The 16,771-nt window shown below is 44.3% G+C and overlaps 1 protein-coding gene across 1 annotated transcript; it reads left to right on the top strand.

Annotated features, from left to right (window-relative positions):
• Nucleotides 1–1,521: 1,521 nt before the first annotated feature.
• Nucleotides 1,522–2,556, top strand: LOC308073960 (putative RNA polymerase II nuclear localization protein SLC7A6OS; the record flags this gene model as incomplete). Its single annotated transcript, XM_080413255.1, has 1 exon — nt 1,522–2,556. One exon carries the CDS (start codon nt 1,522–1,524, stop codon nt 2,554–2,556), a length of 1,035 nt encoding a protein of 344 aa, XP_080269381.1.
• Between the last annotated feature and the right edge of the window lie 14,215 nt (nt 2,557–16,771).

The following is a 16,771-nucleotide window of genomic DNA, read 5'->3' as shown; positions in this document are numbered from 1 at the left end:
TACATCTACATAAACGTTCAAAGTTCAAATATAAAGTGCTGACCCTACGGCCATGGATGTAACAAGTTAAAACGCCTTGGTCTAAGTACCCGTATCTTCCGTATTTTTCAATACAAAGCTTTTTAATCCAATCGGTGGCCATTTTTTCATATGCTTTCAACAACGCGACCCTATCGGTTGGGAGGTGTACTGCACTCTGATACATTATAACTGTATAAAAAATGGCCATCGATCGGATTAAAATGCTTCTTTATTACACAATACGGAAGGTACGGGTCCTTAAACCCAGACGTTTTAACTTGTTACATCCATGGCCGTGGGGTCAGCACTTTATATTTGAAATGTTAACGTTTATGTAGATGTATGGGTTGTAAATGAAGAAATGTCAAAAAACAGGAACAAGTAGTGCCATGACTGTCATGATATGACAGTCATGTTGGAACCCATTTAAAATGTACGTTCCGTGACCATTTTCTTAATCAAACATGGCCAACACAGCATTCTGACTAAACGTACTATGTCATGCACGTGTTTAGTAGTGTACTTTTGCGTTCTATCGTTAAATACAAACATATTTGCCAGTCTTAACTCTATGGGTCCTGTCCTGTCCGCACTAGAGCTAAAAGCAAGATGGCTGCTCCTGCAAAACTGAGATAGCCTTTGATTGGCTGGCAGAGTGAGGAACAGCGCCACAGACCTGCCATAGAGATAAAACGGTGGCCAAACACGGTATTGCATCCGTAGTGAGTTAAGACTACCATAGACTTTGCATTGAAAAAGTTAAGGGCACGTTGTAGGGAGTGTTGTCTGCTGTTAATTTAACTCTGAGAGTGTACAAATAGAACCATGGAATAGTTCCATTTGACACTCTCAGTTACAGATAAGTTGGAGTTCATTTGGACCCCTTGTGGTCCCCGGATCCGATGTTGATACCCATATCAGGTTGCCATCGTTACCTGATATTTCCAAACTTGGAGGCCAGTCTGACGTCATGTTGAACTGTAGTTGGGCATGGGATGTTATGGAAGCCCATTATTTGGGCGAAATTGACATAATGGAACTATATATTTGGGCACAACTGATGTCATATTGATGACACAAGCGTCAAGACAGCTCGGCTTAAAAGTGATGCACACAGAGTGCAAGAAGAAAGAAGACAGAGATTTGAAGACACTCCTTTAACACCTACAAGAGGAAACAAAGCATTTGAGACAAAACCGTAAAATGTAATATTCCACCGATAGTAACACAATAACCATTACGTTCTCACTGGACACAAATGCAGTGGGATACCAGTTAACCGGTTTAAAGCTATCTTTAACAGATGCCATGACGTGAGTCTTTCCCAAATGTGAAGTTCAACGCGGCTAGACAACTCCAAGTACTCTGATCAGAAATATCAGGCACCATAGTCCAGAAACGGACACGTATGTGTACACACCTTTCAGAAACTACTGTTATTAGACCCTGTCTACTATTTGTATGTTTACACAGACCGAGGCAGACAGCACAGGCCCAAAGATGACGTTCCTTCGAGTCAAAAGAAGGCGGGACACCAGTCCCGCCGATGCGTTGTTGCTGGCATGCAAACGTATTCGACTGCAGAGTAACCCTCAAAGCCCGGTGGAAACGGTACAGAAACCCAATGAAACCGAGGTGGAGAACTCTGTGTTCAGACTGGTGGTGACGGTGGCAACGCAGGACGCTCCGGTTCAGAGGCACGTCCGTGAGGCTCTGGATCGGCCTTGTGTGGCCCAAGCCCTGCGTCCCTCTACTGCCAGCACCCACCGGGTCCTTGGAGGTCTACGTAGTGCCAGGTGGAGCGCTCTGCGAGAAGCACGCTACCGAGTCCTCTCCAGCCGCCGCGCGGGGCTGTCGAGCCCCCAGGAGGGAGGAGGCTTCTCCGAGAGGAGTCGGGCAGAGAAGACAGAGAGGAGGAATGGAGAAGAGCAGGTGAAATGCTGGGGCCTTGGAGATGAGCTAGTGGTTGACCTCGAACATGAGTATGAAGAGGAGATGGACCAGGAAAAAGCTCTTGGCAAGAACTTGTCCTCGGACCCAGAGATGATCCTGTGCAGCAATGTGAAGATGCTGGAGCGTCTCAGTGTGACCAAGGAGCAGCAGGGAGAAGTGGAGAACCGGGAAGAGGAAGACTATTACGTTTACGATCTTTACTACCAGGAAACGGCCACCACGCCCGGCTGGATCCAGGACATCCTGTATGTGAGAACTTACGCAGACGAGGGGGAGCTGGTTCCTGACCGGGTGGTTCATCAAGAGGAGGCGTACGAGGATGAAGATGACGAGAATGAGGAAGGCAACTGGAGAAACGAATACCCAGACGAGGAGAGTGACGAAGGCAGCAGTGACAGAGGTGACCGCTACGATAGGCAAATGCTGTTTGGAAAGGTAGAGGAGGTGGACGACGAGGATGAGTATGATGTGAATGAGGAGGAAGGCAACAACTGGAGGAATGAATACACAGACGAGGAGAGTAATGAAGGTAGCGGCAGAGAGGAATGTATTCCACTAAAGGAATTCTCTAATGTTCTCTAATTTTCTGACCATTTATGGATTATGCAGTAATGTAGTTATCACAAAAGTAAACCATCTTTAATGCACAAAGACATTTCCATGCGGCTTCATTCACTAGTTGAGGCAAGGTTGATATTAAGTCTGTCTCAAGACCCGCCCTACTCTGCCTCTCATTTGTGGTTGAATTTGTTCTGAGGGTGGGTAAGCCAATCAGAGGCGGAGGAGTAAAAGCGACATTTTACTGAAAGTATCTTGATACAAATAACATCATTTCTCTCCCGGCCAAGCCAAATGCAAATTACAAAATAGAAAACAGTATTTCAAATATGTATTTCAAATACATGTAGGCTATTGCAAATACTGCTCATCTGTGTGTGTTCGCGTGCGTGCTTGCATGCGTCTGTCTGTGTGTGTGTGTCGATTTTGTATTTTATTTATAACACATACAAGTTATCACAATATAACTTAAACCCAGGATAGACTGTTTCTATCCTGTTTCGATCCTGCAACATAAATAAAACGTCCGATTAATTACATGTATTACATGTACAATCAACTTAGCATTACTCCTAAGGTAGTAAGGGGAATTACCATTAAAAAAATCACACCCAGTGTGAAGTGGGCGGTGTGGTCACAGTGGTCATCACAGTGATGGAAGAAGTGATGGAAGAAACCATAACTTAAAAAAAACACATTTATGTTTTTTTTTAAGTTATGGTCCTATTTATAGGGCTATGCACATGTGTCATGTTTCCCTAGCCAATCACAGTCCTGAATATCACGGTGCAGGGTTAGGGGGGTACATTTGTGGCCAATCACAGCGCAGGATTTGGTGTGCAAATATCCAAACCTCACATATAGGGGCGGTTTCACCGCCCAAAAATTGGAAAATTAAATCAGCAATTAAATAATGAACTAGAAAATGTGCTCCTCGGAGCACAAGTCTCCGCCAGCAGACCTGTGCTATTTTAATAGCACGGGTCGTCTTGGTAGAACGGGTCGTCTTGGTAGAATGCGTGGTTGGTGGTTTGGTGTTCTGCAGGGGCGTCTGAATATGTAGTGTCTGCATCTAAAAAAAAATCTTCTTGAAGCAATGTGTCATATGGGAGTCATCGTAATTGACTGGTTTGTTCAAATGCTTGTCTGTCTTCTTCATCTTCATTGTCTTGAACAGTTTCAGCAGTTGATTGGTGTGTTTGATCTATGTCAGTTTTCTCTAGTGCTACATAATGTATTTGATCAAGGTGGCCAATTGTTACAGTATTGACTTCGGCCTTGTTGTGGGATCAATTCAACTCTATAGTCCTCTTCTGTGTTACTGTTGTAGATGAGTATGCTTTCTTAGCTTTGGCCTTCTGCGCCTTTGCTTGACCAATGTTAGGTGTTCTCAGAGGGACACACACACACACTGGAAGGTACTGGAAGGTACTGAAGGTACTGTTCCAATCAAGACTGATTGATCCTGTCTTACCTCACTTCAAAAGACATAAATGGCCTTTTGAAGTGACACACCTATTTATAGGATTTTATTTCGTCATGCGTGTGGCACATCCAAGTGTTGTTTTGCTTGATTGCAGTTGGGTCTTTGTCTAGGAGACTTACAATATCTATCGTTCCTGTATACTTTCCAGGTTTAAACTCTGCCACTGATTCTCTGTAGAGCATTCATTCACAGGAACCACAGACATAATTGGGTCCACTTTCTGACATCTTCTTTAAGAATGCGAGAGCAGCTTCATCAACTTCTAGTTCTTGTGATCTGTACCGTCTCTTCTTACTGGTGTTATGTGCTTGTTGATGTTGTCTTTCATTACTTGAATACTTTGACCAGTTCCTTTTTTTCCTTTCGATGTTCTCTACAGACTCTTCTACTTTGTCTTCCAGAGATTGTAGCAATCTTTGCTGTGTCATATTGTCAGCATTTATGGCTAGTCTTCGTCTTTTGTCATTTAGCGATTCTTTGTCTCTGATTAATTTCATTCTTTCTCTATGTTTCTTAGCTCTGTTTAATTTCATTCCTTCTCTCTGTTTCTTAGCTTTGGCCTTCTGCGCCATTGCGTCTTCATCAGGTTTCAGATTCTCATTTGCTGCTTCTTTAGTTTGCATAATGGGAGTTAGTTACATTGTGTGATCTCAGCCTCCTATTTATATATGTATATTACATATTGTGATGTCACGTAAAACTGACCAATGTTAGGTGTTCTCAGAGGAACACACACACGCACGGACGGGTGATTTGTACTGCAAGGTACTGTTGGTAGAATGTGCATGGTTTTTGGTGTTCTGCAGGGGCGACTGAATATGTAGTGTTTGCATCTAAAGAATGTTCTTCTTGAAGCAATGTGTCATATGGGAGTCGTCGTAATTGACTGGTTTGTTCAAATACTTGTCTGTCTTCTTCATCTTCATTGTCTTGAACAGTTTCAGCAGTTGATTGGTGTGTTTGATCTATGTCAGTTTTCTCTAGTGCTACATAATGTATTTGATCAAGGTGGCCAATTGTTATAGTATTAAGACTTCGGCCTTGTTGTGGGATCAATTCAACTCTATAGTCCTCTTCTGTGTTACTGTTGTAGATGAGTATGCTTTCTTAGCTTTGGCCTTCTGCGCCTTTGCTTGACCAATGTTAGGTGTTCTCAGAGGGACACACACACGCACGGACGGGTGATTTGGACTGGAAGGTACTGTTCCAATCAAGACTGATTGATCCTGTCTTACCTCACTTCAAAAAACGTAAACGGATTTTTGAAGTGACACACCTATTTATAGGATTTTATTTCGTCATGCGTCCCTCTAGCCAATCAAAGGCATTGGTGTCAACATATTGACACGTGTCACGTGGAGCTTGACCAGTGTTAGCTTGGCTAGGGGCCATGCTCACACACGGCGGGACGAAGCGAAAACATACTCTCCACCTACGGCGGAGACAATAAATACATTAACAATGTGGGTATATGGAACCAGTTTTTAATGTCTCAAATAGTGGCATTTTTGTGGTGTTAGTGTCTTACCCTCTGGTAGGACTCGGACAGGGGGTGGTGTTAGGGTGAAGCTAAGGTTAAATTAACTCTGGTAGGGTGTGGTCTAGAGAATGATAATAATAATAATACATGTAATAATAATAATAAATATAGCTGCAAGCAGCGATAACACGGGGCCAGTGAAAGAGAGAGAGAGAGAGAGAGAGACAGACATGGAGACTGAATAGATTGAAGAAAGAGAGAGAGAGAGAGAGAGAGAGAGAGAGAGAGAGAGAGAGAGAGAGAGAGAGAGAGAGACACACAAGGAAACTGGAGATGGAGAGAGAGAGAGAGAGACATGGAAGCTAGAGAGAGAGAGAGAGAGAGAGAGAGAGAGAGAGAGAGAGAGAGAGAGAGAGAGAGAGAGAGAGAGAGAGAGAGACACATGGAAACTGGAGGGAGAGAGAGAGAGAGAGAGAGATGGAAACTGAATAGATTGAAGAGAGAGAGAGAGAGAGAGAGAGAGAGAGAGAGACAGACATGGAAACTGGAGAGAGAGAGAGAGAGAGAGAGAGAGAGAGAGAGAGACAGACATGAAAACTGAAGAGAGAGAGACAGATCATCATGATCGCCTCAACACATCGTCGGGGACAGGGATCGAACCGGTGACCTCCGGACTCATAGGCTGCCTTTCTTCTCATTGAGCTAGAGATATGATAGTCCTCGTAGTGTCTGTTGATATATATAAGTCTTTCCGTCCCTGACGGACCAGGCCTTTGTTTCGCTAACTACTCTAGATCACTGGTTCCCCAATCTGGGAACCCAGATCCAACTGAAAATGAAAAACAGCGACCTCTGCTGTTTGTTCTATGTCTGTTGGCTCTGGGCGGAAGAAAACGTAACACCAGTGCGCAAGGAAACCGGTGTTTGTGTATGCCTTCAGCTTTCACTTCCGGTGGGTGCCACTATGTTTTCATTCCCACTAACAATATTTCTACACGGAACACTAACACCACTTTTCCCAGAGAACATGGATCGTTTTGGTTATAAGCCCACTTGTTTCTATGATGAAAGAGTAAGTTAAAATGTGAATATCTTTCCGTGGTTTTGTCTGCTCCACGGACGCTATTGTTAAATTAGTTTGGGTTTGTTTCGAGGGGGAAAGATCGACGGACATGTGAATCCCGCCCACTACATTTGATTGGGTAAAGCGCTGCCTGCTTCCTGATCTGAAGGCACGCCCACTTGTAGCCAATGCGCACACGTTATGACCAACCTCCCCGACAGATTCCAACGCAGTGCAGAATCTGTTCTTGAGAGATTACTGGTTCCCTAACCATCTACCGATAGAGAAATTGTATGTCTCCTCGGAACAGAAACCATTGAAAATAGCCGATCTACAAGCTCACAAAATGTTGCTATCTGAAAGGTTGTAAGATTGTAGATCGGCTATTTTCACTGGTTTCTGTTCCGAGGAGACGAGTAAGTCTAAGAATGGAGAGAGAGAGAGAGAGAGAGAGAGAGAGAGAGAGAGAGAGAGAGAGATGGAATAGATTGGAGAGAGAGAGAGAGAGAGAGAGAGAGAGAGAGAGAGAAAGACAGACATGGAAACGGAATAGATTGGAGAGAGAGAGAGAGAGAGAGAGAGAGAGAGAGAGAGAGAGAGAGAGAGAAAGACATGGAAACGGAATAGATTGGAGAGAGAGAGAGAGAGAGAAAGACATGGAAACGGAATAGATTGGAGAGAGAGAGAGAGAGAGAGAGAAAGACATGGAAACGTAATGGATTGAAGAGAGAGAGAGAGAGAGACATGGAAACGTAATGGATTGAAGAGAGAGAGAGAGAGAGACAGACAGAGAGAGACATGGAAACGGAATAGATTGAAGAGAGAGAGAGAGAGCCATGGAAACGGAATAGATTGAAGAGAGAGAGAGAGAGACATGGAAACGGAATGGATTGAAGAGAGAGACATGGAAACGGAATAGATTGATGAGAGAGAGAGAGATGGAAACAGAATGGTTTGATTGGACATCTCAACCTATTGCCATTAACAGGATTCGAACTCTCAACCTTCGGACTAATAGGCTGCAACACTACCTATAGTGCTATAGCTTTGTCCAGGCTGGTGTTGTCTGTTGAAGATCATAAACTCTTGCCTTCTGTCATGAACCAAGCCCCTGTTTCACTAACACTAAGATCACTCGTTCACAAACCATTTACCAATGAAGAAATTGTACATCTCCTCAGAACCAAAACTAGTGAAAGTAGCCGATCTACAAGCTCACAAAACATGAAAAGTTGTGAGATTGTAGATCGGCTATTTTCACAATGAATAATGTTATACATTGAAAAAACACACTCTCAAATAAGCATTTCATGTTATCTTTAACAATTGCACATGTATTCATTGATACAGTCTTGTTGTTTGCAATGCACTTTAAATGAAATTTGCAGTGAGGCTTGAACCGGCAACCTTGAGGTTGTGAGGCATTCATTTAAGCGGGAAGCCATTGGACCAACAGGCCTGGTCAAGTGAAAACGGAGGAGAGACAGATGGTACCATTTCACACAAATAGCTGAAAAATCCTGGGTTTAAGTGTTTTTCAAACTGCTCAAAATTGCGGACAATCTAAGGGCGGAGCTTACTGGTCAAAGCGATAGATGTGTTCCTCATGAGTCAAGGCACAAGTGTAAGCAAGTTTCACGACTTTCGGCCAAAAGAGGCATGACTTTTGCCTGTTTTAAAAGTTTGCATTTAAAAAAAAATGCTATAGCGCCCCCCTTTGGCCAATTGGAGTGAGATTGTTTTCAGTGTTATTTGGAATGACCCTTTACATTACTACAAAGTTTCAAAGAAATGTGAGTCTTGCATGTATGTGTTAGGGGCAGATGAATAATTTTCATAAAACTGCAATAGTTAAAACCTATCTCCTCCTCGGATTTTTGAGTAATCTGCACAAAACATTTTACACATGAACTTAGGACCTTTGCCGACAAAACAAAAGCGGCAGATTTTCCATAAGTGAAAAAATGCAGAAGTTAGGAGCCAATGACTGTTTTTCATATAATTCAAAATGGTGGGCGATCTAAAGGTCAGAGGTAAAAAAAAAAAAAAAGTTGTCGGGCATGATGAGACGCATGTGTGTAAGAAATGTGAGTCTGCATGTGTGTGTTAGGGGCAGATGAATAATTTTCATAAAACTGCAATAGTTAAAATCTATCTCCTCCTGGGATTTTTGAGTACTTTGCACGAAATTCTTTACACATGAACTTTGGACCTCTGCCAACATATCGATGGGAGCGGATTTTTTCTAAGTGAAAAAATGCAGAAGTTAGGAGCCAATGACTGTTATTCATATAATTCAAAATGGTGGGAGATCTAAAGGTCAGAGGTCAAAAGTCAGAGGGTGAAAGTTGTTCAGCATGAAGAGACGCATATGTGTATCGAAGTTTCATGGCTGCAGGTCAAACAGGGCATGAGTTGTACCTGTTCAAAGTTGGCATTTTTCAATTGAGTGCTATAGCGCCACCTTTGGACGAAAGATTGTGAGAATTATTTCTTGATCGTTTTTCATGACCATCTACCATATGGCCGAGTTTCGTAAAAAGCGACAGCACGGTTCACCCAGAACTGCGAAAAGTGGCAGAAACAGAAGAACTAAAATAAAGGCAATCTTAAAACAGGTCCAGAGCTGAGCTCTGGCCCCGTAATAATAATAATAATAATTGCTTGAATTATATAGCACCTTCCATGAACCCAAGGATGCTTTACATCAAAAACAATGAACAACAATCAAACAAACAACCAAACAAAACAACAAACAACTATTAGCAATAAGACTGAGAGAATAGGTGTCTTTTCAAGGCAGCCTTAAAAGAGTCAGAGTTGGAGCATGGTAAATCTCCATTGGGAGAGAGTTCCACAGGGTGGGGGCTGCCACACTGAAGGCTCTGTCCCCAAAGGTCTGCATGCTAGTTTGGGGGATAGAGGGGATGACCAAGTCTGTGGACCGCAGGTTCCGTGAAAGAGTATGTTTATGGAAGGCCTGAGGTACTGTGGAGCCAAGGCGTTGAGACATTTGTAGGTGAAAAGGAGGAGTTTGTCATAGATACGAAAATTAACAGGAAGCCAGTGCAGCTTTTCATGGGTGGGGGTGATGTGCTGAAGGCTTGGAAGATGGAGTTCTCTGGATCAGGATCCCGATTGACTCCCTCAACAATGGAACCACATTGAGGTCAAACACAAAGGTCAAGATATCGCTGGACACAGCGATATTTAGACATTTTTACAATAGTAGAATAAGGATCAGATCCTAGAGCAGTGACAATCAACCAATAGTAAGCAGTACAAGGCAGTGGCGTTCCCAGGAATTACATTTAGGGCAGGCGAGATTTTTTTTTTGCAGCGCCTTAGACCGCTCGGCCATCCTGACATTTCTACATAGTGATCGCTACTAGAGTTTCTAATGGGCTAGTGAAGGCACAGGTTTGTGTTTTGTTCCCTGCTTATCTTATCTATCAAGCTTGTACATTGTCATTCATTGATAAACTCTGCATTATATTAGGTTTTGGCAATGTATAGAAGGCTTCATGTTGGTTTTTGGGCGGTGTAGCCGCCCCTATAAGTGGGGTTGGGACTCCTCATTAGCTGTATTGTGATTGGCTCATTAGTACACCCCTAGCTGTACTGTGATTGGCTGACTCTATTGGCTGACTATTCAGCACTGTGATTGGCTAGCGAGACACATGATGACATTAATAACCTATAAATACGATTATGCACTTCAAAAAATCCATTTCTTTTTAAAAGTGAGCTTCCATCACTATGATGACCACTGTGATGACCACACCGCCCACTTCACACTGGGTGTGATTTTTATTATTGATTTTGCTTGGAAGGCATGCTTTTGATTAACAAATTGATTAAATCATTAAGGGCATCTGTTTTTGCTTTTGTTTATACATAGCATGGAGAGCAAACCAGTATTTCGTCAAATGGCTTCGGGGGAGCTCATCCTCCTGTGAGAATTTCCGCTGCCTTCGATCAGGGGAAAGCGCCTTCGTTTCGGGTGAAGAAGGCAGCAAGGGTGAGGCAAGATGCCACTTAGAGGGTGCGAGCAGGAGGTGGAGACCCCGATGATGTACAACTGGTCCTCTGTGAAAGGTGTGGTTCAGTTTGGTCAGTATTGGGGGCACACCTTCAAGTGGCTGCTTGAGAATGACGTGGGCTACAGCCCCAATTTGCTGACTTCACATCAGGCCAGTTTCATCCTCTGTTCATATCACTGTATTATCAGCAGTTCATGTCTTTGTAAACCTGTAGCATAGTTTCCCTGACTCTGTGTTATCAAAACATCTCTCCCTGCAGAGATGTTGAGAGATGTGGAGACACTACCAGCACACCTTGCATGGACAATAAGGACGCCCTGACCCGGTATGTGCAGCGGTAACCCGCTGTGCAGAGAGCCATCAGTGCTTGACGGGTCAGGGACGGCACTGCCTCACGACAGGAGGAGCACGCAAAGGTGGTGGGCTTTGGGCCGCATGCCCGCACGACTTACAAGGACCTGTACGACTCTACCGACAGGAAGAGGTTAGTATTATGTGAAGAGTTACATCTTAAACTGTCATTGCTTGTTTGTTTCTTAATGCTTATATGTATTTGTTGGGGATGTTTTGATTAGTTTTTACCCCATAGATACGTCCAGTCCATCCACTGTCTGTACTGTCTGTGTGTGAATCCACTGCAGTGACAACAATGGCAGCCCTGCATTGGCTTTGCGCCTAGAGGGAAAATCCTAAAGATTGATTGATTGATTGATTGATTGATGTACTTTTATTTAGTAAGACATGAGAATAACAGTACATGGAAGTACATATTCACAATACAAGGTCTACTAAACTGGAAGACTCATTAAGCACTGAGCTTGTTTAAGATGAGAACCCCATGCACACAAATCATGATGACATATAAGAGACAGACAGATATACACACTACTATACAGAATGTCATACAATCAGCTTACAGGTTACTGGTATGAAGAGTGAAAAAAATATATACAAAAGAAGAAAATGAAAGAGGGGGGGGGGGTAGGTTAAGACTTAGACAGGGGCCATTTTCGAATTGCAGCCTCCTGAAGGTGTATCTTTAGGGCAGTTTTGAAAGTGAGTAGGGTTTTGCACTCCTTTACTCCTTTTGGTAGGGCATTCCACATTTTTGATGAATAGCATGAGTTCATTCCCTTAGTTGAGCCAAATCTGGGTTGAACATGATTTGTGGAGCTGCCTCTGGTGTTATGATCATGGACTTCTTTAACATTTTGGAAGTATTTTGACAAATACAGGGGGATCCCAATGTACTCTAAGCCACACCCTGTCTTTTGACTGACAGCCCCCTCTCGCCCAATCTGCAAGCTCCCTGGGCATATTCCTAAATGTTCTTAAAGTAAATTCACCCCATTGGTGCTAAAAGCTGTCAATCATGCAGGGAGCCGCCCCCTCTCAGCTCTGAAAATTTCTGAAGGGCGGCCATTGATGTTTACAGGCACTGCAGAGCAGTAGACAGACTATGGAGGCAACTGCATTTTTTTTTAAATTATAGAATGCACCAAAACATTAATAAGTGTAGACTTGAATCTGTTTAGGCACAATAAAGTCCCGATTTTATGTTTGGTATGTTTTTGGCCATATTTAGCATAGTTTTAGGTGATTCTGTGATCCTTGGTTCATTTAACCTCGGTCCCAGCCTCACTTATCTGCGAAGAGAAGAGCCTGGTCACGACCTAAAGCAGCGAGTGTCTAGGAAGTCCTGAGTGTATAGAATTTCCGTTTCCCCCGGAAACTATATTTTTGGACCAATCACAACACTCGTTTCATTCACAGAGAATATTAACAGATTTGTAAAGCATCAACGTCATTTCCTTGGGCGGTACTTCGCCAAATTCAACCATTTCCGGTTGTCAACTTCCTAGACAACCAACATCCCAGGTCTTGCCCAGAGCCAAATTCCATTCCCCAAAGCTCGGTCACTCGCTCACTCTCCTCGCTTCCTCCACTCGCGCCTAAGCCCCGCCCCTGAGAGGAGCCGAGGATTATTTGCGAGGACAGAGTGGTCGAGTGGTTGCCGTCAAAGGATCGGACTGCACTGGGTCCGTCACTGCACTGGGCGACGGCAAATTCCGCGATCACTTATGACGTCTCAAACAGCTGGACCAGAGCCGTGGATGAAAATATACATGCATAGAATAATATGCAGGTATAGAATAATACAGAATATAAGAATAGACAATTCATCAATGTGGATGGCCACATTGTTATCTTTATAGTTAACATTTTGTGCAAAGCCATTTATTCCTGAAATAGTGAACGAAGCGCCAGTATGAGCAAACATTTATGAATTAAATCCTGACCCATCCCTCTTTTTGCTCGTACAGTCCCCAGACCCCCCACCCCCCGCAGCAGTCCCGCACGGCACTGCTGCTTATAACAGCCACCGTATATTACAGAGTATGTCTGACTCTGAATTACATCATTCATGCAGGGTGGCCATACGTCCTCTTTTACCCGGACATATGCTCTTTTGGGGGGCTGTCTGGGGGGTTTTATAAAATCCTTCAAATGTCTGGGTTTTGAGAGTTTGGGTGATATCCCCCCACTTCTGGGACGAAGAAAAAAGAAAAAAACTCAGACGATTTTGTGATTTTGCTTGATATTGTTTGATAGCGAAATAAATCATGACTGATAGACATGAAAGAAGACCCTTCACAGCTAATAGAGAATTAATGTTTTTAAGAATCGGTTCAGAATTGAATGAGTACGGCTATAGTTAAAGTGTAAAGTGTCCTCTCCTATATTCAGTCTATATATAAATACAATACATTATTTTAAACATAATCTTTGTCACAGTAATTTATAGTAGTCCATGCACTGCATTGAGGCATGCAAGGAGAGAAATGAACTATCAGCTTTTGAGACAGAATAAGTGTGCACAATATATTACAATGTATATAATTGTATTATGCTTTATATCATACAACGCCATAAAGCCAGTGGCTTGTTGCGTCGTTTCTGTTAATTTACACTGTGTAAGTGTGTGTGTGTGTGTGTGTGTGAGATGCGCAACGAGTGATTGGCGGGGGCGAAGGGGGGGGGCAGCCGGTGTTTTGGCATGGTTTCGGGTTTCAAGCATTGTTTGTGTGGCCACATGTGGAGGAGGACCATGTATATAATCTACTTGCCAGCCCATAGAGCCCCATTGTGAACCCGGACATGTTGAGTACACCAAAGTTTTATGTTAGAAATGTTGAGTATGGGTCCCCAGCATGTAGAAACTGCCGGATGCTAACTTGGATATGTTGAGCAATTTTCAGAATTAGCGTAATTAGCTTTTATTAGCATAATCACCTATATGGACAATATTTCAGCAATAGTCCCGGGCCTTAGGGATATTTTCGCGCTAATCAGTCTTAAATGCACCAAATTTGGCCCAGATGTAGCGCAGGGCATGCTCTAATGATTTAGCTAGGGCGCCCGAGCGGGCGACCTTTGGGGTCGCCATAGCGGCCAAATCCAAAATGGCCGCCATGTGAAACGGTTTTGGCTGTAACTTTTGAACCAGATGAGATACAAATACAAACTTGGTGTCTATTTCATGTTTTTTGACCATTGCAAACACATTGGAATGCTTATCATTACGATTGGGTGTGTCTGGAACCCTAATTTGCATATTTCCAAGATGGCGGCTATGTGAAAACGTAAACTTTTGACAGTTTTGGCAAACTTAGTGTCTATTTTATGTTGTTTAAGCATTAGAAACATATGAAATGCTCCGATTTTCTGATTGCATCCATCTAGAGCACTCTAATTTACTTATTAACAATATCAACACTATCCCCAAAAAGGTATTCAACATTTTCACCCAGAACACTTTTAGGAACAACCTTAATAAGCAACCTTTGTATGTTACACATATAATGTATTTGAAAGATAGAACAATGGAGTGCAGCACATTCCTATTGATATAGATAGGAGTATTTGAAACAATCTTACAATTAATGCACAAAAACTCTGTACGTGCATACGTGGGCTGGGTGTATCAGTATAGTATAGGCATATATGGAGATCCGGTTGTCCCGAACCGCTGATCCAAACGATATGCCTCTCTCTGAAGACGGGGAGGGTGCCGCAACTGTGGCAATCTTCCTGCATTGTCCCGGTGCCTAAGAAAAGTTGCACCTTGTGACTACAGGCCAGTGGCTCTGACATCAAAGAGCATGAAGACCTTTGAGCGTCTGGTACTGAATCAACTGAGACTGATGGTGAGTGAATACCTCAACCCCCTTCAATTTGCATACCAGGCGGACATTTGATGATGCCATCATCTACATGCTAAACAGGGCACACACCTTGACACCCTGGGCAACACAGTCAGAATCATGTGTTTTTACTTCAACACTATCCAGCCACAACTGCTTGCTGAGAAGCTTGCGTTGATGATGTGGACCACGGCTTGGTGGCATGGATCACAGACTACCTCTCGGGCAGACCGCAGTATGTGAGACTGCAGGGTTGTCAGTCGGAGGTGCTGGTGAACAACACGGCTGTCCCCAGGGCACAGTGCTGTCACCTTTCCTGTTCACCCTATACACATCTGACTTCCGATCAACTCCAAGACATGGCCCCTACAGAAGTTCTCAGATGACACTGCGGTGGTCAGCTGCATCTCAGGTGACAACACTGTTGAGCACGATAGCATGGCGAAGGACTTTGTGGACTGGAGCGAGGCCCAATGCTAGCAAGACCAAGGATGATGGTGGTGGACTATGGCACGACCAAGAGGGTACCTCCGGTCCCCAGCACCATAAATGCTGAGGTGGTGGAGATTTTAGCCAACTACAAGTTTCTAGGAGTGCACCTGAACAGGTTGTTGGACTGGTCTGACATACTCTAATGTAGGAGCAGGCTGTTCTTCCTGAGAAGACTCTGATGTTTTGGCGTGTGCAACAGGATGCTGTAAATGGCTGGTGAGGAAGGTGGGCTCCGTCGTGGGGACCTCACTGGAGGGGGTGGCTAAGGTGCGTACAGTGAGGAGGCTGGACGCCATCATGGCAAACACGTCCCTCTCCCTTCACAAGGATATAGTGGGGCATCCCGGGGTAGATTCACCTACCCCGGGTGGAACTGTTTGAGACTTGGCATGTCTTTTGTGCAGGTAGCTATGAGGATTTACAACGAGACACACTGCCAGGTCAACTGTCTATAAAGAATACATCACATGGATGCACCTGGGATGTATCATCAGTGTTGTAGCCTGGGGTCATAGGGTGTTTCGGGTCTCGCAACATACACCCTCGCCCAGGTGACCCAGCCGGGGTTGATCAAGCCCCAACTTACGTCCCAGGACCCACGGTCAGTCCTATAGGGAAAGACAGGGCCACTCAGTCCGCTTCTCCGGAACTACTCTGCCGGAACTCGGGGAGGCTCTGGCACGTGGAGGGACTAGGCTCTGTGGGTGGCCTCCTGGCCGGGCTCCTCCTTCGTCTCACCAGGTCCAGGACCTGAGCACTGTACCAGATCCGCTGCACCAGATCCGCTGCAACACCCCGATCCAAACATTTCCTTCTGGCGTGATGGTTCCTTGGGCCGGTTTGCTTGAATGGCCCTCCTAAAGGCCTCACCGTGGGTTTGTTGGGCTTCTTCCTCACGGAAGACACAGGCTGGGGGCGCTAACCCATACTGCTCCCGGTCATATAACTTGGAATAAAAGATGTACCAAGGACTCTGACCTCTAATTACACTTAGATAGTTATTGTACTGATTGCACTGTGGACACTTTGTCACTTTTCTTTGCATTGCAGTGATTGTACTGGTTGCACGGTTTGACAGGACACTGTAGCCTGGTGTTATTGTTATTTTTCTGCATAGTGCAGGATAGTTTGTACAGGTGTATACTTTTGTTCTTTAGTGATGGTGCATCTTATTGTTATGTCTTACCTTTGTATTGCTGTATATGTCACAGGGAGATTGAAGACAGAGCGCTCGTTTTTAGGCACGGGGCTTCGGGGCGAGGCGGGGCTCTGATGCGACGCGGACCTGTCTTTTGTTGTTCCCCCCCACGTAGCAACCAGGAAGCTACGCTAGGGGAACGCTGAACACGCGTTCACACACACACACACACACGTGATAATAGTTCTTGTCCATGACGTAGGCGCGCCGACTCAGCAGAGCTTGAGGCCGACGAGGCGCGCCCTCGCGCCTCCAGGCGCGAGTGCCCGCGC

Source organism: Gymnoscopelus braueri (genome assembly GCF_963280865.1).
Source record: "Gymnoscopelus braueri genome assembly, chromosome: 2".
NCBI lineage: Eukaryota > Metazoa > Chordata > Actinopteri > Myctophiformes > Myctophidae > Gymnoscopelus > Gymnoscopelus braueri.
This window is presented reverse-complemented; position numbering and strand designations above follow the sequence as displayed.